Genomic DNA, 21,182 nt, shown 5'->3' with positions numbered 1-21,182 from the left:
ATATTAGCAGTCGATTCAAATGAAATTAAAAATTAACGTTCATAACACATTAAATTCGTCGTGCCTAAGTTAGGCATTAATTGCCAATGTGTCCAATAACTAACGCCCTCAGAGTAATTTAAAGGCTACTTAACCCAGTCCTTAGCTATAGTTTTCGATACAAAATCGTTAGTAAGGAATAGTTTACCTAAGTAATCATTAAATGTCTATGCGTGCGGCAGAATTTTGACATGAAAGTTTATACGTAACCTATAAATTATTAAGTAGCCTTATTTAATGTCTTGAAAAATTACTTCTCATTAGCTTAGTAAATAATATTATCACTTTCTACAACATAACATAATTATTCATATAATAATATTATAGTGTCTCCATATAAAATAGTTACGAATAATGTGCTACCGTCGTCCTATTCTTCATAATTCACGTTTATTTATATGAACGGTGTCCGCGCAGCAGTAATAGAATTCATAAATTCACCAAGTACATTCCGCCATGTTACCAGACATAGCGATGTAACAGCGCTGCAGTTTTTAGCCCGAAACTCAGATTTACGGCGAAAAATGTTAAGGAAAGAGGTCGCTGAGGCACTCTTGACGGCACTCCGCCGCTCCAAAATTTAGCAATAAACTCTGGGGTGAAAATTCCCCAAAGTTTATGCAGTGATAAAATCTTGAAAAGGCCATAAGTACATGAATTGCGCAATGATCTGAAAAATTGCTTTCAAATACTTCGAAATCTCAAATACGCGTCGAAAGATCGTTGTTTTGAAGTGTTTTTGGAGTAAGTCGAATAGTATTCGTTAGGGTTAGGGACTTTAGTCTAATGTTTCAGAAACAATTTTACAACTGTACGTAAAGTTTTACAAACATTATATAAGCAGATACTTTAATACATAATGCATTTGCATACCTACCTATTAATTTCACGTGTTGCAACAAATAAACAGACTTAATAAATAAGTCATAGTAATTTTATTATGTGTATAACGTAAATATCCGGATTACTTGAATAATCACATGTACGTAATTATTCGAAAGGTACTCGAAAAGATTAGTACTATCTTTGAAACAATAGTAATAAATAATACTTATTATCTATTATGTTATTAGACTTACTTTACTACTACGAGGCACGTAAGCTTATCTCGAGTAGTGGCTAAACTGGAGTTGGCTCCGGAACTAGGCAAAATTAATTTTAATTTTCATGTAATTAGAAAGACATCATTTGAAATCTATTGTTTGTTTCTAGGAATTAATTACATGTTTACCTTCGTACACCAGTATTATAATATAGCAAACCCGGTGAACTCTGTTTCGCCACCAATGATTTTCCCGTGTTCCTGCTTTTATCTCTTTGCTATACTTAAACCTCATATCGCGAGTCCTTACCAACGAAAATGCAAAACCGTAGAAAGCGGTTCGTGCGTTCTGCAGTTATAGCGTCAGGAAGGAAAACCCGACTTATTTTTTATGTTATAGATAGATTATCATTATTTAGCAATGCGGTATTTATGTCACTAACTCAAAATCATTAATCTCAATAATAATAATTTAAAAAAGTAGAAATAAAAAATACATCATTTATTAAAAATGCTTTATTCAAATTATAACTGAACAGGGACGGAAAGTGCTACAGATATTTTATAGCCCAACTTATACAATAGTGGGGTTTACATAAGAGTTTACAAAAGACACATTAAATTTTCATCCTACAGATCTAGCTAGTCAAAATATAACGTACCTATACTTTGACAAGCAATATCTGTGAGATTTTGATCTGTTTAAGAGGTAGAGGGGTAAACCACTGGTCCGCGATAATATTTATCGTAAATTGTATCCCAGAAAGCTATTCTGTCCCGAATAATGTCGTTTCTGAGTTCAATACGGTTGCCCAATGCCATGTGAGGAGCACGCTGTGCATTCGCTGGTGGCCAGTGCGGCAGAGGAGAGTTGAAACTCGAAGGAGAACTGCAAATAAATTATACAAAATGTTACGATGATTCTGTTAGTAACGTATTTGATGTAATTTATTTAAACTATATTTTTCTACTTCATTGTAAATACTATTGATAGCTAATTTGACTGTACGGTTGGCGCGGTGGCTGGGCTACTGGCTGCCGTGCAACGTGTGGCGGATTCGATTCCCACGACCAACTCTTTGTGCGATCCACAAATTATTGTGTCAGGTCCAACCATCACATGCACAGACCCACGACCAACGCCCAACGCACCTACGACACAGGAGAAAATCCTAGTTTTAAAAATAATAATAATGGTCACTTACTCAGTCAATATAAAATTCGTCCAGTAGTCTCTCATAATTTCCTTCATTTGTTTATATTCCTCTGTTCTACCAGACACGTCTTCATCGGTGACAGCTATTTCTTGGAAACAATGATCAGCACCACGTACGTCTGTGTGGGGGAAACTCGGAGTATGTTCATCCACAAACGAGTACTCAAACAGATATATCGTGTCACCAAGAGCCTCTATACGCGATGATACAGATTTCAATATTGGAACAGCAAATATCACATCGGTGAAATAAGCAATATAAGACAAAATGTTGTCCTCACTAACAGGGCTACTGTTAAAATAAAACTCTTTGACTTCCTGAGCAACTTGCTCTTTAACTTCTTCACTCTCAAATTGTAACTCAGCTGGTAAAAAGTCTGAGAATCTCTCGTTCATACCGTCCTTCCAGGTATCAAATTGTGGAAGTCGGAAAGCTCCATCCATGTTAGTGAAGCCATATATCCTAGGCACTTTAGTATAGTTACCTTGTCTTATAATATTCATCGGAGCTTCAGTAACTATATGCTCTTGCCCAATGTCGCGTTCCACGCAAGGACCGAAAAGAATATTAACATTCTTAGTGTTTAGTATTTCATCCACACCTGAAACTAGAAGCTCAAAGGGAGCCGTTCTATAGAACTCTTCCAAGCTGTTCAAATCATCAACATTGTGGAAGTTCAGGAGTCTTGCATAACTCTTTGCGTGCTCAATAGGATCTACTTGTGCTCCAACACCACCTATACTGGCACCACTCTCCTGTATAGTTTTCGTATACAGTCCTTTAGTGAGATTGGAAAGACTTAAGAAGTCTATCGAGCCAGATCCTGCACTGCAAGCGGAAAGTGTTACATCATCAGGGTTACCTCCAAAGCTGGCAATATTGGCTTTAACCCAACGAAGGAATGCTAGCTGGTCTTTTAGACCCGCATTACCAGGAGCACCTTCAGTGCCAAGACACAGAAAGCCGTGGACTCCTAATCTATAGTTAAAAGTGAGTACAATAATTTTCCTGCTTCTCACTAGGTCCTTAAACTGTGATTGTTGTCCGTAACCGAGTACGTACCCTCCGCCGTGAACGTTAACTAGTACGGGTAGATTAGTATCCTCCGTATCAGGGACAAATACGTTCGCCACCAAACAATTTTCATGAATATTCACTTCACCAGAACCCACCCAAATCTGTGGGCATGCGATTCTGCGATCTACAGCATCAAAAGGAGTCAACCATACTGGTGGGGCAAGAGGAGCCTGGAATTTATAACAAGGTAATTAATAGATTTTAATGAAAACAGTAAACAATAAAGCAAGACTTCACTAAAATCTCACACGCAAAAACTGAAACTTTTCCACAACTTCAACACTCTTTATTAAACGACTGTTTCAAGAATAACAAACGTTTATTACGCTTTGTCATCATTAATAGTTATTTAGCCATTACTATCTTATTGCAAAAATCACACAACACATAACTGAAGCAGCTTTAAACGTAATTTACCTTGAATCGATCTGTTCCTGTGGGTGCAGAAGCATAAGGAATGTTATAGAAGGAGTAAACGCCGTCTTCGAGGCGGCCGCGGATAGGACCCTGAGTGATATTCACGAGGCGCCACTCCTCATCGGCGAGCACCAAGCTCAATACCAAACAGACCAGGAACACTACACACTTCCACATCTTTACCTGATCCTTAATTAATGGCTATTACGGTTCAAATGTGTATAAATACTTCAATTTTGTACCGATACCGCTATCGTCTCGCCAGATAAGTAGAGACAATCAATTTAATAAGGCACAAAGACAAGATGATCTGTGCAGATAGCACGGATCACTGATCATGATCAGACATCATTTTGCTAATCATCGTTAGTTTTCAGCTTGTATTCGGTTTTAGCTTGTTATTACTGAATAATATTAGGTGTACCTAAACACGTTTGGCTAAAGCGTCTAAACTCATCTATTCACACTAAATCTACGGATGTAATGACTGCTGCTTGGCTGCTGCATGCTATCTCAATTGAACTCGAACTGAACAAAACATAAGTAGATTTTATTTTTTTCTGTATTCAGAATTATGGAATTACGTTTCCATAAATTACCAGCAAACTATAATCATAATATATTGAAAATTCCTTTTAAAACAGAATTAAATTTACTATGCCGCTTTAATATTACATCGTAAGTTTGCTGGTATGGTATTTAAAGTCATAAATGCATCGTTACCTTCGTGATAAATAAATACGAACTTAAGGAGCTAGCTTTAAAGACGTTTACAAAACAAACGCTGTAATGTCACCCTAACAAAAGTTTTCAAGTAAATTGTAGGAAGGTTAGCTAGCAAGGGTTACCTACAAAACAGAGTCGTATACCAGTAAACCACATTGAGCGTAGAACTTGGGGTGACACGGGAAGTATCCTAAGGATTACTGTGACAGGGAAACTTAAATCGCATCCAACGAGAGCCTACATGTTCCCGAGAGAATTTAAGTTTTTAGGGAGAACTTTCTAGTCAAATGTTACTAAATTGATACTTTTAATGGAAAACTATACCGAACTTATGTCGTAGGGTTCGACTAGAGTCTACAGATTAGAAAGAATGCAGCGTTGTGTGATAAATGGAGCTTTTAATTTGCGACCTAGACGATTATGACAAATTCTCTTATGTAGAGAGGACCTACAGTCGAGGTAGAAAATTGTCAGAAGCTGTTGATTATAATGACGAATGAAAAGTGTGCTAAACACCTACATCTATATATATAAAACTCTTCCGTTACTGAGTGACTGACTGACTGACTGACTGACAGACAACGCACAGTCGAAACTACTGGTCGTAGACAGCTGAAATTTGGAATGTAGGTTCCTTGGGATATGTAGGGGAGCACTAAGAAAGGATTTTTGGAAATTCAACGCTCTATAGGGGGAAACGGCTTAAAAACGTTTCTATGAAAAATCTTATTCCTTGGGTTTATAAACTTGAAACTTGGCATGAACACGTACATAGGCAAGTAAATATGTTTAACATTATAAGTTTTTTCAAACTACTTTCCAATCGTGATTTAGGGGTGCGATTGGGTGACTGATTTATTAACGCACAGCCGAAACCGCTCGGTATAGGATTCTGAGATTTTGAACAGAGGTTCCTTTAGTAACATAAGTGAGCACTAAGAAGGGATTTTTGAAATGTCAACCCAGGGGGAAACGGGATAAACTGAGCCGGGGCTACGGGAAAGTTCTAACGAGATACCGTGGCCCCGGAACGCAAAGGGCAACTGAAGGAACGAGGTGGGTTTTAGTCAGTAAAAGTCTGACACTCCCTTCCGTTCCACCCAGAGCGGGAGAGGTCATTTGATGATTTCCCATCCTTAAAAAAAAGACTTTGTATGATAACTTTCAGTCGTCTCTTTAACATACATAATTATGTACATACATGCATAACATTAATAACATCACGCCTTTAAATCCCTATTTTGTGTTAACACTACCCATACCCTAAACCATACAAACAGCTAAAAGGAAACAAGTGAAGAGACGAAATTTGTCCGCATCCATTTTCACCTAAATTCTTAACGTTAATGAGATTTACTTTTTATTATCAGGTCAACCTAATAGCCTCACATGTACGTATAACTTGGTAAGAATATTCTTTCAACTCCTAACCGTTGAGGAGTTGTACCTTCCATCATCAGCTCATTCACATGGGATGATGACTATCAGACGCAAATACTTAAACAGATCTATGAAATTGTCAAAAACGTAATTGCGCTATATATAACCGAATTACACGTGGGCGAAGCCGCGGGCGGAAAGCTAGTTTTATATAACCTACAATACATCTTTTGTATAAACAAAAATGAATCGCTAAAATGTATGTACGCGCATAACTTCTTAACGACTGCACCAAATTGGATATTTTTTTAATGTATTCCTTATTGTCAGGAGAAGGTTTGTATAAAAGAAATATAGGGAAGGTGAGAAAAAAATGTTTGAGGCGGTACGAAGTTTGCCGGGTCAGCTAGTTTGATATAAGTTTAGTTTTTCATTTTACACTACGGAGATCGATAGGACAGCAGCAGCAATTCGTACTCTTAGTTCGAAATAAAGTTTGTTAAATTGAACGTGCTACTTTCTCCAAGTACGGTTCAGATCTTAAATGAAATCTGTCGATTTCATTATTTACTCAAACAAAGTATATCGACTATGTTTGTCATTTTCTTAGTTATCTTAACAAAGTGCTGAATGAGAATTTTACTGAAATATCGTTAAAAGTAAAAGATGAATTTAAAACAAACAACAGGATTTTAGAAAGGTTACTTAAATTATAAAAAAAAAAACCTATTTTCCTCGCTTATAAATGTAATAACTCTACTCAAACAAAACACTTTTAGTTGTAGAATAAAATCCGCTTAAAATAAACGGATTTCCATGCGAGAAATGTTCTCAATTGCGAATCAAAAGCGTAGTTTTGCGAGTCGGTCCCGCGGGGCGCGCTGCTAGTGACCGTCGCGTTTTCCAATTTTCCGCGTGTCCGGTGCATTCATCACAAGTTTCATCGCTCGACCAATAAGGTCTTGACGTAATAAACGAGCTTCGAAATAGTGCACCATGTATTTTCTGCTGACTCGCCATGTTTGTTTTGCTGAAAAGTTTAAAAATTACGCATTTTGGATGAGTTTGCATTCAATTTGAAATTCTTTTTTGTTTGACTGCACGGTTGATGCGGTGGCTGGGCAACCAGCTATCGCGCATTATGTAGCGGGTTAAACTCCCGCACGGAGCAACTCTTTGTGTGATCCACAAATTGTGGTCAATTTCGGGTCTGGGTGTCATTTGTATGTGAACTCGTGTGTTTGTAAACGCACACAACAGAGGAGGAAACCATAATTTGTAGGGGGTGGTTTTTAGACAGTAAGAGCCTGACACTCCCTCTCGCCTTGCTACACCCAAAGCGGGAGAAGACATTAGATGATCTTCCCCTATCAAAAAAATTTGTAAATGGAAAATTATGGTCCTTTACCATTTAAAAAAAATGTGTGGATCCCTGAGATCTTCCATAAAAATATAAACCTTTTCACGCATCGTTACAGATTGAAAGATTAGAAAAATCACTACTTTATGTAATGTACATGATTGATTAATTAGATAGACATCAGAGAATAAATACTTACATTTTACTAATATTAATATTGCGTAATATTGGTCAATAATTATGTTTCATTCATATCTCGGCTATTTCATCATCTATCTGCCATCTATTAGGTGCTTAGTAGATTAAAAACAGGATCTTTTTTACGCTAAAATATGGACATTTACCTAAATATATGCCAGCAACTTTTTTTATGGTATAAGATGGTAAACGAGCTGACGTATCATCTCTGCCGCCCAAAAACAAACGAAACACTAGAGTCGTTACGATTGCGTTACCAGCCTTTTCGGGGGTTAGGAATTTAAGGGTTGTTTGGGAATCAGGGATTGAGAAGAGGGTTAATTGGGCCTCCGGTATTCTCACTCACACAACGCAAGCATTATTTCCCTTCAGTTTTCTGTGAGGCTTTGGTATGGCTCTGGTCCTACCGGACCATTTGTGCAGAAGTATTTCTCTCCCACACTTAAACCTTGCATGTACCTAAGTACCGAATGGTAATTAATGATATTATAGTCTATATCTACTAATTAATGATATAATACAAATCTGAAGAGTTTGTTTGTTTAAACACGTTAAACTCTGGAACTACTATCCCGAATTGAATAAATATTTTTGTGTCACGCTACGTACGATCAATAGGAGCCGAGCAATAAACAATTAAGCATGTTGCATTATCTATGTAATATGTTTATGTTACTTACTTACTATGTCAATTTTACAACATCGTATAGTATTTACTTATCTAGATAACAATGCAAGCGGAAGCCACGTAGGTACATAGGTATAAAACGTCTATAGATAAAATATATATAGATACGTAGTGTATCACCCTAAAGATAAAATAAAGAAGTTTGAAATATTTCTGTGTGTATCTCTTTTATTACCGGTATCTAAATGTGTATCTTTCAGTATTTATTATCAATATTTCATTCATAAAAATAAATAGCTTCTATATGGTAAAGGATTTAGATTATGATTAGAATTAAATATTTCAAATTAACTGTAAAACTTTTAACGTTAGGTTAATATATTCAAGCACAATCTACTTTACTTTATCAAAAGATTAAAAGATAATGCATAAAACACGAGGATTTATTTAGCAATTAAAGTAATTAGCAATCAATAAAAACGGCTTAAATTCTACGTAGGTTCGTGATTAGGTTATCCGGAGCTGCGGACTACCTAGCGGGTTTACCGGCTCGAAAACTAGGAGTAGGAACGGAGTGGTTTTTAGTCAGTAAGTGTCTGACACTCCCTTTCGCCTCGCCCAAAGCAGGAGAAGTCATTGGATAATTTTACCCCCTTAAAAAAAGGGACGTAGTTTGGTATATTGTTTGATCATTTGGTACATTGAGGCTGAAATTAAATAGGTAAAGTAACCTAAACCTACACAGAAAAATAAACAATTTTGAATATCATCTTTATGGTTATGCAATTTTTTTATATCAAGTGTTTTGTTTACTATAGATAAATCGTTTGTTCTTACAATGTAAGATTACATGTATGTGAGACCCCACAGGTGTATACCTAGATGCCTAAACCTATGTAGTGTGACAATCATACTTATATAATATTATAAATGCGAAAGTTTGTTTTTGTTTGTTACTCCATCACGTCAAAAAAGCTGAAAGTATCAGGATAAAATTTAGCACAGGGCTAGATTATGGTCTAGAATAACATATGGGTTAACTACTTTTCATCCCACGCGAACGCGATATAATTTGTGTAAGGCTCAATTAAGTACCAGTTTATTTCTTAACGAATATAGATACAGATACGCATAACGTCTTCATACATTTCAGTGCAATGTTAAATAACTATCACCATATGCATCATTTCCTACACCAATACTTGCATCTATTCGTTGGTAAATAAACAAGAAACTTTCTAGTAGCGGTTCCATAATTCCAATGATTAATTAGCATCCATTTTCCTTAATAAATCTTGATGAACGATCTGTAAATCGCATAAAATATGACGCGAAATGCTGTTAATAAATACTTATCTGGATTAAATTGACTGCAAGATATTATGTATTTATTGTTGTTTTGTAAATGTAATTGTAGATTAATCACATAAATCAATAATGCTGATCAATAAATTTTCTAAAGTGGCTACTTAGGTAGGTATTACCTTTGAAAATAAGTATTAAGTTGGTAGATTATGATGTTGATTAAGAATGACATGTGAGGTAACAAAAAAACGTTTTGTATTTCGCCTACCTACTACTAATATTCAGCACCCGAGTCAGATTTCATAAACCGCAGTTAAAAATACCGTTCTACACAATACAGTATGTGTTGCTTACTAATAACTTTAAATTCTTCAGTCCAGTAAAACATTTATATTATAAGTAAAAAATTCGTTGTACTATATTAGATAATTTTCTTCTTTTATTGTGACAATGAATAAAAATTAATAAAACTTGAAAATTATATCTATTTGCATGGAAAACGGACGTAGATATGTTTGCATGCTAATAAAGGGAACGCACAAAAACTAGACAAGCCAGGAAAAACCGAACGCTCCATTTTCCATTTAGTTCCTTGTGTCAGCTGCTGCACGCGTTTGCAGATTGGAACAAAGGCTTAGCATATCCAGTGTGAAACAGTTACAATAAACTGACGTAGAATCCTGATACTGTATGTCTGATACACCGATATTGCAATTTCGGCGTCCTCTATACAATTTATTACAAACAATCGTGACTATTTACTTTTTTTATGATATAAGCCGGTAAACGAGCTGACGGATTACCTGATAGTAAGCAATCGCCGCCGCCCATGGACACCCGAAACACCTGAAACGTCACTAGTGTATTGCCAGATTTTAAGTGCTGTTGGAGAATGGGGATGGGAATGATTGGGAAGGAAGGGTAATTGGGCCTCCGATAACCTCACTTAGGTACACAACGCAAGCGTTGTTTCACGTCGGTTTTCTAGGTATCACTCCGGTTGATTTGTGCCAAAGCATAGCTCTCCCACACTTAAAAACTTTACTGAGTAGGAGGAGGAGGAAAAGAGGGTCCTCACTCCTCCATCTTATGTCCCCGCTTGCCAAACGTGTTGGAAATCGCAGTTTAAAAGGTTTAGGTTTATCAGAAAGCGCTGTGCCTAACGATAACCCACATACACTTTCAGGTCACGTCTTTAGACCTTATAGATAGCTAGGAATATGGTGCTATAGTACTTTATCGTCTGTCTTAAGTCAGAGACACTCGACGAAAGCTAATTCCAAGTTGCCAACTAATTAACTGAAATTGATTGATGGTTGTTACGCAGTCGACATTCCTATTTATAGATCATCGGTTAGTTTTAGGTATGAAGCAGACCCTAAATCTTAACTTCAATGACGAATGAAAATGGAAATAGATAAGTAATTCGAAGTCGAAGAACTGATGACCGTTGGAGTACGTGTTGTTAAAGTGAAGACCACGTTTATGCAAACGTAGTGTAGAACCAGCTAGATGGAGTGACGAATTCACAAGGTGGATGGTAGTGGTTGGATGCATAGAGCTGAAGATTGAACTCTGAGGCGTGCCATTGGAGAGGTCTAATGCCCAGCAGTAGATGAGAAGACGTAATTAATTTACTTAAATCGCATCGCGCATAAGGAGCAAAGGTTTACATTTTACAAACAGGACTTTAGAAGTACTTATGTATACGTAGATATACCTTATATTGTAAGTAATTTAAAAACAATTATTTAATTTAATCAATCGATATCTTAGATAACTGAACACTAAGAAAGGCACTTGGCACGCTAATCTTGGGTTGGAGTCGGTAAGCACGTTTTAAAATAATTAAGATAAATACGTTGGACGTTGGAATATGTATGTACGTAAATAGGTACATACCTTACAAGCAAACAATCACAATCACATTCGTGAAAAATTATATAAGACATTTACCATATGATCACACATATAAGTGAACTAATTAATATATTTTACCTACATTGTTCTATTCGAAATTTCAATTGAACCAATTGAAAGGTCATACGTACAAAGAAATGGTACCTATGATTCATAAATTGGTTAATCTCCGTGTGATGCGTAGGTACCTATGCGAAATTGGGGCAAGAAAATACTACCAAAACCTAATACGTCAACGTTACGCCCTTTATCCCCGAAGGGGTAGGCAAAGGTGTACATTAAGGCACATAATGCCGCTATACATTGTACACCCATTTGTGTTATAAGTCCCATTTAAGAGGGGGTGAACCTATTGCAATCTAAGAAAACCTAAATGTATTAAAAAAAAACTTTAGACCCTAACCACCTCGCATCCGTAGCTTAGATACATATTTCATTTCGTGAAGGTAATATCGGCAATCCTAGATAGTAGCCACATTGTATAACTACCCCAGTACCCACTACATGACTCAGGAAGTAAGCGCCGGTAAACAGACTGTATACTTAGGAACCTTCCACATCCTGTTTATCGTTGGTAACTTCGATTTTCACACAAATTTAATAGCAAACCTCTTGCTTATCCGGACGTTACGTCAGTGAGGTAAAGGATGGTCTATATTTACGTACTAGGTACCCTTAGGGCCTGTCCACGTCTCTACGGCACAGTGTTATCAACCGGTCAATGTGGAACTGTGGGGTAAAGATTTCTACTCTTGACCGTACCTAATTTGGTACATTTATCTTTAGCCACACAATCTCATGTTTCTATAAGAATTTGCTGTAAACCTCAATTTTTATAATACTGCACAAACTACTCATGAGGAAGAGTCCTTCTGTGACTCGAAACTGGTAGGTAGAGTATTTTTTGAGAGCATTTTTTGTTAAACTTTTATTTGTTCAAATTTCGTGTCCCTTTGGAGACTTAATAAAAAAAGATAGAATCCGGAAAATTACTAAAAATTCCTCAAATATATTATAGCTAGCATATAGTACCTATAGCTTAGGTAATTACCTAAGCTATCCTATATTAGGTAATTACCTAAGCTATACTACCTATATGCTAGAGTAGGTACACTAAAACGATATCGTTTCGTTAACCATAAAGAACATTCACCTTATTTTACATGTAACGTTTATTATCCCGAGTAACAATGGTGACCCTTGGCTCCGTAGTGAAATTCGCCGCATTATCGCGATATCCCGTGTCATTGTTTACTTTAAATCGACTTTCCAACAAAAGCCCGGCTATGTTGATCGTGAAAGTGGGTTTCTACATGAAATATGGAAAACATTGTTAGATAAGACCCTTCGGATAATAATATATTCGCAATAACGACTGTTTTTAAGTTCAGTTTAAAATTCTTTGTCTTAAATCGTAATGTGTAATATTATTAGCGTTTATCTAGATGTCGTAAAAGGCGATGGTTGTGTGGTAGATACGAATTTACATAATATCTGCACGTTGAATGGTGTTTTGAGTCTTCCCCGGCGCATTTGCTTCTGTGTTTATTTTCAAATCTGACGTCTTTTTTTGCAAAATTATGACCTCTATTACACTTATCTCAAAAACTAAACAAAAAGGTTTGTGCTAGTGTACCAGTATCATTATTTTTTTTATTTTACTTGAGTGATTTTTATTTTTGAAGGGGTAAAATCAGCCAATCGTTTCTCCTGCCTTGAGCGGGAAGGGCTCGTGTCAGACTCATAGTGACTAAAAACCACCCCGTGCCTTCTCCTGCTTTTCGAGCCGGAGCCCTAGTTAATCCGCTGGGTAATGCGCAGCTCCGGAACAGGCATCAGCCCTACTGCTTTACTTAAGTGCTAGATTAAATAACTAGATAATATCCGTGCGTCAGTATCGGTAGTTTAAAAAACGTGTTGAACAATCATGTGATGATACCTTTTATCTTAAAAGATAGTAAATTATCTTTACAAATCTTCACAAAACATCGACAATCATTTATATTTGGTTTTCGCTGTCAATTATAACCTCTGACGGGGGTAAATAAAAAGATAAATAAATTGGCATTCATTTTATTCTTGCTTTCTTATCACAATATTATAATAAATAGACATACACACTTGTTCTTATAATTTGTATATTATACATACATTACAATGCAATTATCATTAGAGATTAGAAAGCCGCATTCAGTATCTTTAATGAAAACATTCCTCTTCATAAAAACCTATTTCATTAGGATACCAGGTTGCAGGTCTCATGCAGGGTATCAAAACCTGGTGGCAACTTGGTTGCCCAACTGTTGCCGGTGAGTTAATAAACCTGATTGCCACCATGGTGTCCTAATGAAATAAAACCATTAACAACTCCAATATTACAATAAATATGTAGATACCATTAAGTATACACCTTTTTATCCATTCATTCAATGGATCTTTGACATTAAAACCGGCAATTTGTTCCGTCGAAGTAATTGGAAAACATGGTTTCATAATCCTGCATTGAATCGACTTAGTAGCTATTGAATATGCAAACATCAACCGTATTACTATGGAATAAGGTATATAATATCAACTCAAAATCAAGTCTATTGACATTACTACTGTAAATAAGATTTGAAATTCGCAATGAAATCAAGCGCATTCGGCATTAAAATTAAGAATAAAACACACAAGGTGTACAAATTATTTCTCACCACAGAAAAACGAATCCCTCAATCAACTGCCTAGCTAAACACGCCTAGCAAAACCGGTCAAGAGTGTAGGAAACAAAGAAATAACTCTTTTGCTAATATTATTTATTATTTCTATTGAAGCTCTTTAGTTAATAGGTCCAGCCTATTAATTGTAATAAGAAGTAAGTTCAATATGATATTTGATTAAACTACACTTAGTTATATCAGAAATCTTAAGTTGTATGCTGGTCGTAGATATCATAACTCAACTACACTTGGCAGCAAGGAAACTGAGCCACTTACGTTTTTATAATTTTAAAGAACCCTATATAACATTAAAAACAGTTATTCGTTTTACAACATAATACTCTCATTTTAAAGTTTCAAAGCAAAATTGTCATTCAGACGACATAAGTTACCAATTAGTAAAATATTTGTATCAGAAAATATACAAGAAATTAAAAAGAAAAAGACGCGAGTGACTCCGTTTCTTTGCTCCCAAATGCTATAATTATATCGTCGTCGTCAACTATCTTCAAAAAAACGAGGATTGAAAAATGTGAAATGTCTTTTTGGAAGAGTAACATATCAATTAAATATTTGATTAATATGGGGTTTGTTTTATGACATATTTAAACTCCAGGCTTAAAATTATACTAGTGGTACTATATTCCACAAGTACCTTCGTATGTACTACCCTATCACATGGGATATCTTCCTAATGACAAACGCTGAGGGAAACATTGATTTTTAACCGTTTTTTGGGTAAAGTGTTGTATTAAATGTATTGCACAGCTCAATAGTTTAGTCCATAAAACAAAAATATTTAAAATAACGTAGTCATTATTTCATCTGTCATCAATGCAAATAATATAACGAAAGTTCATTGTCCATGCAATCATTCTTCAATCATATAATGATGGAGGCCTATTTAATTTAAAAAAAAGTATCTAACGCGCCAACAAACAGATGATTCTGCAAGTCAATTTATCAAAAACGTATACACGTCGCATTGAAATAATAATAATATAATTTTATTTATTTTTTCTCCTTAACTTTCAACTGTATAGTTTAAGCAATTGAGCCCTATTTTATAAAATACTATCAGATATCGCAAACGTGTCGTGCAAACAACAAATTGTACAAAGCGTACATCAACTGGTGTCAACTTAGTTGCGCCACCAAATAGTCGTCGGCCACCATATAAATCACAGTACAAGTATACTACGATTGCGCAACTGGTCATACACATAAATGAATTAGGGTCCTGGATCTTCGACACCACTACATCAAATGACGCCAAACTGACAAACCGTCCAATAGGCTTTCGACTTTATTTGGAGACATTTAAGTTGAAAATGTATTAAAAAATCAAAAGACAGATTGTACTTTAATACGCTGGTACCCGTATTACTGGACAATGGAGTTTGTATCATAACACTACGAGTACAGGGTTCAATATCGCGTATACTGTTCCGTTTACCGAATCCCTATTGAGCAAGCTCTAATCATAGTGAATATAGGAAGGACCGCCTTTATACTGGACGGCAGTATTATTGTCCCGAGTAGATCTAAAGTGCTTTTAAAGATAGAAAAAATGAGCAACGTCACTATCGAACTTGAGAAGAAAAAATTTATAGGGAGTTATATTATAATCCCCTACACTACTGTTAAAAAATAATAGGCTTGCAGCCCAGAACGACAAAAATCAGTAGTTAAGTCGTGTTTCATAGATTTTCGATATGCAATATAGTTAAAAATCTTAGGAGCTTCAACTAAAACAACTCCATTTTTTAAATAAAAATATGTTGATTAAAACGACACAATTGTTAAATTAAAATTTCGAGCGTCTAGCATTAAATTCCTAGCTAAAAATATTAGTACCTTTATAATTAATAAATACAGAGATCAATTCACAATTTCATCTCAAATAAACCGTTAATTTAAATTTGGAATGTGTTATTACGTATGGCAACACGTATAAAACCAATGTTGCTATCAAAAAAAAAATTAAGGATACTCCCACTATAAAAATATTTTAGTGAATGATAAATTAATTTATTTCATGTATGTTATTGTAAAAACAAATATTTTATAAGCCGTTTAATGTAATTTACGTTAAGAATTTTGTATTGCTATGAATCTACGTGTACTAAATTAATATTCGATTGATATATTTGGAAATTAATTATGTATTTAGTGATATTGTGCATGATATATTCAGTTTCGCTGATGACATTAAATAGATGAACAGTAAACTTACTATACATTGATGCGGCTCACATCGACCACCAAAGCGAATCTACTTGGGCAGAGACAAGTGGCAATCTACATAGAAAAACTAAGAAACAAGGAGAACTAACCTTAGTACCAAAATAATAAGATACATTTTTGAACTAGTAGTCCAGAAACTAAAATACTCTGGTACTGTCTTTCTTTTTTATTATTAGATATTCAACTTTATTGTTTAGTACCCTTAGAACGAGTTTGCTTTACGTTCAAAGTAATCGAACCAAGAGCGCGTTCGGCGCTCTGATTGGTTGGTTAATTCGAGCCGGCCGAACGTAAAGCAAACTCGTACTAAGGGTACAGAATTTAAAGTCGAAAGTCCAATAAAGAAATGACAGAAAGGAGTAGGTTGACCTGCTGGACACGGTACATAAACATAAACATTATTTAGGATCAATTTTTTAACCGATACATTCCTACTCTTAAATTAAATGGATTAAGGTGGCTTTATCCATTTATTTTTAATGTTTTTAAAGTGGTCAAATATTAAAATTAATGTCCTACGTTCATTTAACATGCCACTGGTCTCGGCCCTTGGTTACATCAATAAATATATGGAGTTTCCTTCGATCACAATTTAATACTATACAGTGACAAGAGAGTCATGATATACATAGATATTCATTAATGTCTTGTTGAGACTCACATACTAAAAGCATTTTAGAAAACCAATAACAATTTAAATAAACCTACCACTTAAAACCTCTTAAAAATAAAATTTTATGTCTTCAAACTATTAAAAGTCGTGCAGGTTAGTAACTAATTTTCTATTTTTAAAGATATTTGTGCCCAAGAGTAAAGCTTCATTTTGTTCTGATTTCAAATTAAATCTTCTAAAACATAATAATAAGGTAAAAAAGAGTACAATTCAATTTGGTACGATTCATAACAACGTAACAAAGAGGTTGACCTCTATACTTCATTTCTTTCTTTTTTCTTAATTCTTCATTTTAAAAAGTACGATACGATTTGATACGCCTCATAAGAATGTAACAAGGAGGTCAAATATTATACATATTTCATTTTATTGTGACGAAAAAAAAAACAATTTAAAAATCAAGCATGTGAGTCCCAACAACACACCATAGATAAAGGTTCAGTATTTAAAAATATAGTTCATCCACACTAGACAGTCTCAGGTATAAGTCTTAAGCAGTATTCACATAGCACTCTGCTCAAACATCAAGGTCCGTATACACTGCCGGTCGATCGTCGTTTGTTAGAGTAGGGATTGTTCCACCATAATCTTCTCGAATCCTGTCGGCGGTGGGTAGAGGAAGTTTTCGAAAATCACGTCCAAAATTGCGCCGTCGTCCACTGTAAATACATTTAAAGTATATTATTGTTTGTTTATATTATAATTACGGCACTTAATGCCGCTATACAATGTACACTTGTACACCCACTTTTCACCACTTGTGTTATAAGTCCCATGTAATAGGGGGTGAGCCAATTCCAGACACCGTGCTACTACTGAGAAATTTTCGAAAAACGGTAAAAAGCCCAGGAATACTTTGCCCGACCCGGGAATCGAAACCGAGACTCCTTGTCCGGTAGTCAGACTTGCGACCACTCGACCAACGAGGCAGTCCAGTGTTTGTTTATAATACATATTTGAAATTAAACAAATAAAAGATGCAATGTGGTTTAGATTAATAACTTATTAATAGAAGTGTTGTGAATGAAATTCAAAGTAAACAAACTGTTTGTTTTATTTATTTCTTAAACGTGCATTTGTACTTATAGTCGACCTTGCAGCGTAACTATTTCACGATCAATAATAATAATTACGTTTCAACCTGAATTACCTAAATACATACACATGTAAGCAAAACAAAGCAATAAAAAACTTACCGTAAAGTGCGGGATATACTGTTCCCCTAATATTACTGATGGGTATCTCCATATTCTTTCCATTCAAGAAGAAGTTCAGGTCTACATGGTCGTAGGCCACACCGATAGTGTCGCCCTCTACCGGCATTACCGCCGCACTGTTTGTCCCTTTCTCGCTCTCTGGTTTTTCATTTTCATGGGTTGGTGACTCCGTGGACACAAGTAAGTCGGCTGTGGGCGACTCTCTCGGCGCCTGTGCGAGGTGGTAGAGTTCGATATTCGAGTGGCGCACCGTGCCGTCGCTGTTGAGGCACCAGGACTCTTTGTCCATACCACCTGTAATTTAATAACAATTTTTCTTTATACATGTGAATACATATAATAGTGGGCTAATTTGTGGGCTTATGTCAATTGCAAAGTTAAGTAAAATCGTGTTTTATAATGAAAGATTCTAACATGAATGTAAAAACCCTTGATAAACAATGAATTGTTGAACTTGTCAATTTTGAAATTTCACCGGTTTCTAAACCAATTTTATTATTTTGTAACTTTAACTGTAAACAGAATGCAAAAATATCAACTGCTTAATTAGTTCAGTACCTTATTACAATTACATCATCATTATGTAAACAGTTACCTCAATGACCCAAATATTAATTTTGGCAACAGACTAACAGTCTGCATAGCAATACATTGAAGGACACATTGCACCTCATTGTAAAAACCATTAACCAGACATAGACACAGGAAGTATGCACAGAATACCAAATTAATTTTACAATGAGTCTCTTATGAGGCATTTTAGACGACAAAAACTTTACTGTACTATTACTTTGTCCAAAAATAAACACCTTTTTACATAATATTTTTGTAAATTATTCAACTGAGTAGAAAACTAAGTTTCAGTCCAACCTAAATTCTTATAAACAATAGAAACCTAATGTTTGTTTGGAAATACGCTTCTCACTTTCTTTATTATTTGTAAAGGCGTGAAAATGAGTGACAACATTACACAATGTTGTGCCAAGTTTATTTGGTTTTGTTAATCACTCCGTGCAAAATGTTTCCTAATGTGTGACACATTAATTGTAAAGAAAACATTTGCAGAAAAGTGCAAACATTTGCACTGGACATACTTGTTCTGTGTATATCTTACTAGTTTTCTTTGACAATAATGAATAACTACCTTAATTCACATTAACAATAGCATGGCAATCATTCCCTTGCAAGTTATAACACAAAACCATGTTTTCGTTCATTTTCTTTTGTGATTGTGACTAATCATAACATAGAAAAATGAGTGTGCCATTGCCATATATGTAAGCTTAAAACACTGCATTAATCACATAAAGTAAGGAAAACAGTCATCTTAATATCCTAGTTATAGGTATGTTAATAACTAGTTAACACTTTAAAAGCCATGGGGGTCACTGGTGACCAACCTTTGCAGATGATTTGCCTTCAACAGTTTTCTATTGGCAGTCGAATACTTAAACATAAGTTAACAATAAGTACCTATATTATTGTAATAAAAATTGCTACACCCTAACAGGGATATATTCTGTACTAGACATATAAGTATATACATTGTGCAATAAATAAATAAATAATGATTTATACAAATGGGTTCTGTTCCATAATAATGATTGATTTCGTTGGGGAATTGGGGATTGGGAAAATGGGGAAGGGGGGCAATGGGCTGCCAACCTCACTCACACAACATAAGTGTTGTTTCAAATCGGTTTTCTGTGAGGCTGTGATATCACTCCGATTGAGCTGGCCCATTTGTGCTGATGCATGAGTCCACACAATATGTATTTTAATATAAATATTCATGCTGGTTAAAATACAGCAGACAACAAAATCCAAGTTAAAAATACAGCAGATAACAAAATCTAAGTTAAAAATAAATTACCATGTACTCTATTGAGATCTGTTTCCCTGGTAGCTACTCCGACAGCCCACACTCCGCCCTGCTGCAGCTTCACCTCGAAGTATGACTTGTTCTGCACCAGTGGTGCATTCCCGAGCGCACAGCCAGAACCACACACTCGCTGGCCACCTTTTATTATTACCATCTCATGGCCTAGAATAAGGATATTAATACATTTAGATATTTATTAAAAATTTCTAGTACACAACTTGAGTCCTTCCATACATTTTTTTTTTTTGTTTCTGTTTATGACCAATATTATACTTGTGTTTCATTAATTTTATTGTTTTACAACATTATTGTGTTTATCAAGTAGATAAATAAAAGCTTATCAGGAATGTTTTATTTCGTATATTTTATTTCTTAACTATTAAACTTAATTTTATGTTTCAAATAGCCCTGTAGTTTTCCTTTGTCAAAGACAGAGCATAATAAATAGATTTTCCGTCATTCATCATTCGTTCTATATTCTGGAGGTATCATGCATGTAGTTGCAGAGATTGTTCTGTATAACCAGCGCTGTAGTATCCTTCAAAGAGCACCGAACATCCCACGCAATAGCAAAATCGATGCGCGCACTTAACATCCAAGGCTAAATCGGTACACGCAGTTTCAACTTAGCTAATTTCACCAAGTACTACATTGTTTACAGAAGTAAACACTGTTTGTGTTCTTTTGTTGGACAGGATGTAATTAAAATGAACTAAGTATACAAACCCATGTGTAACGTATCCAACTGTACAGGATTTTCCTTTATCCGTATAGGTACACTAGGCGTTAGCGTAAAGCCATTCATACAACTTTTCAGACAACAAAACATGTTGAACTTATTAACTAAAAACCTTTTTCAATAATCAATACACGATTTTATTAGATTAAAATTATTTTTGTTGTACTACAATTTACGTCATTTTCTTTTGACACTCTGACGTATCTGACAGTGCCATGTCGCTGTGACATTGACAACTAGAGGAGCTATGACTCCTTTACACGAATAGATATATTTTACGGTTTTCTAAAAATACGGTTATTTCCAAATACAATGTTTAGATAATTTTGTGTAGATGAGGGATTTATAAATTTATCTTCATAAAATATACAATTTTACTACTATTACAACCAAAAATAAACTACAAAGAAACA

The 21,182-nt window shown here is 35.1% G+C and overlaps 2 protein-coding genes across 2 annotated transcripts; both read right to left on the bottom strand.

The window, feature by feature from the left end:
• Positions 1-1,684: 1,684 nt before the first annotated feature.
• Positions 1,685-3,990, bottom strand: LOC118262756 (para-nitrobenzyl esterase-like). The gene is made up of 3 exons (XM_035574350.2): positions 3,793-3,990; positions 2,287-3,545; positions 1,685-1,970 (listed from the first exon to the last, which is right to left on the bottom strand). Exons 1-3 carry the CDS (start codon positions 3,967-3,969, stop codon positions 1,784-1,786), a joined length of 1,623 nt encoding a protein of 540 aa, XP_035430243.2. The 5' UTR covers positions 3,970-3,990; the 3' UTR covers positions 1,685-1,783.
• Positions 3,991-13,366: 9,376 nt separating this feature from the next.
• LOC118262786 (SPRY domain-containing protein 7) lies at positions 13,367-20,978 on the bottom strand. Its single transcript, XM_035574385.2, has 4 exons — positions 20,757-20,978; positions 20,022-20,192; positions 18,128-18,442; positions 13,367-17,590 (listed from the first exon to the last, which is right to left on the bottom strand). The coding sequence occupies exons 1-4, from the start codon at positions 20,857-20,859 to the stop codon at positions 17,493-17,495; spliced, it is 687 nt and encodes a 228-aa protein (XP_035430278.1). The 5' UTR covers positions 20,860-20,978; the 3' UTR covers positions 13,367-17,492.
• Between the last annotated feature and the right edge of the window lie 204 nt (positions 20,979-21,182).

Source organism: Spodoptera frugiperda, chromosome 12, assembly GCF_023101765.2.
Source record: "Spodoptera frugiperda isolate SF20-4 chromosome 12, AGI-APGP_CSIRO_Sfru_2.0, whole genome shotgun sequence".
Lineage (NCBI taxonomy): Eukaryota > Metazoa > Arthropoda > Insecta > Lepidoptera > Noctuidae > Spodoptera > Spodoptera frugiperda.
Note: the sequence above shows the minus strand (reverse complement) of the source record. Positions and strands in the feature narration are given on the sequence as shown.

Coding starts and splice junctions, on each gene's coding strand:
- LOC118262756 (XM_035574350.2), bottom strand. CDS start 3,969: ATGTGGAAGTGTGTAGTGTTCCTGGTCTGTTTGGTATTGAGCTTGGTG. Junction 3,546..3,792: donor CAGGAACAGATCGATTCAAG/GTAAATTACGTT, acceptor TATAAATTCCAG/GCTCCTCTTGCCCCACCAGT. Junction 1,971..2,286: donor ACGAATTTTATATTGACTGA/GTAAGTGACCAT, acceptor ATTTATTTGCAG/TTCTCCTTCGAGTTTCAACT.
- LOC118262786 (XM_035574385.2), bottom strand. CDS start 20,859: ATGTTTTGTTGTCTGAAAAGTTGTATGAATGGCTTTACGCTAACGCCT. Junction 20,193..20,756: donor GTTGGATACGTTACACATGG/GTTTGTATACTT, acceptor TCCTTATTCTAG/GCCATGAGATGGTAATAATA. Junction 17,591..18,127: donor AGTATATCCCGCACTTTACG/GTAAGTTTTTTA, acceptor ATGTATTTACAG/TGGACGACGGCGCAATTTTG.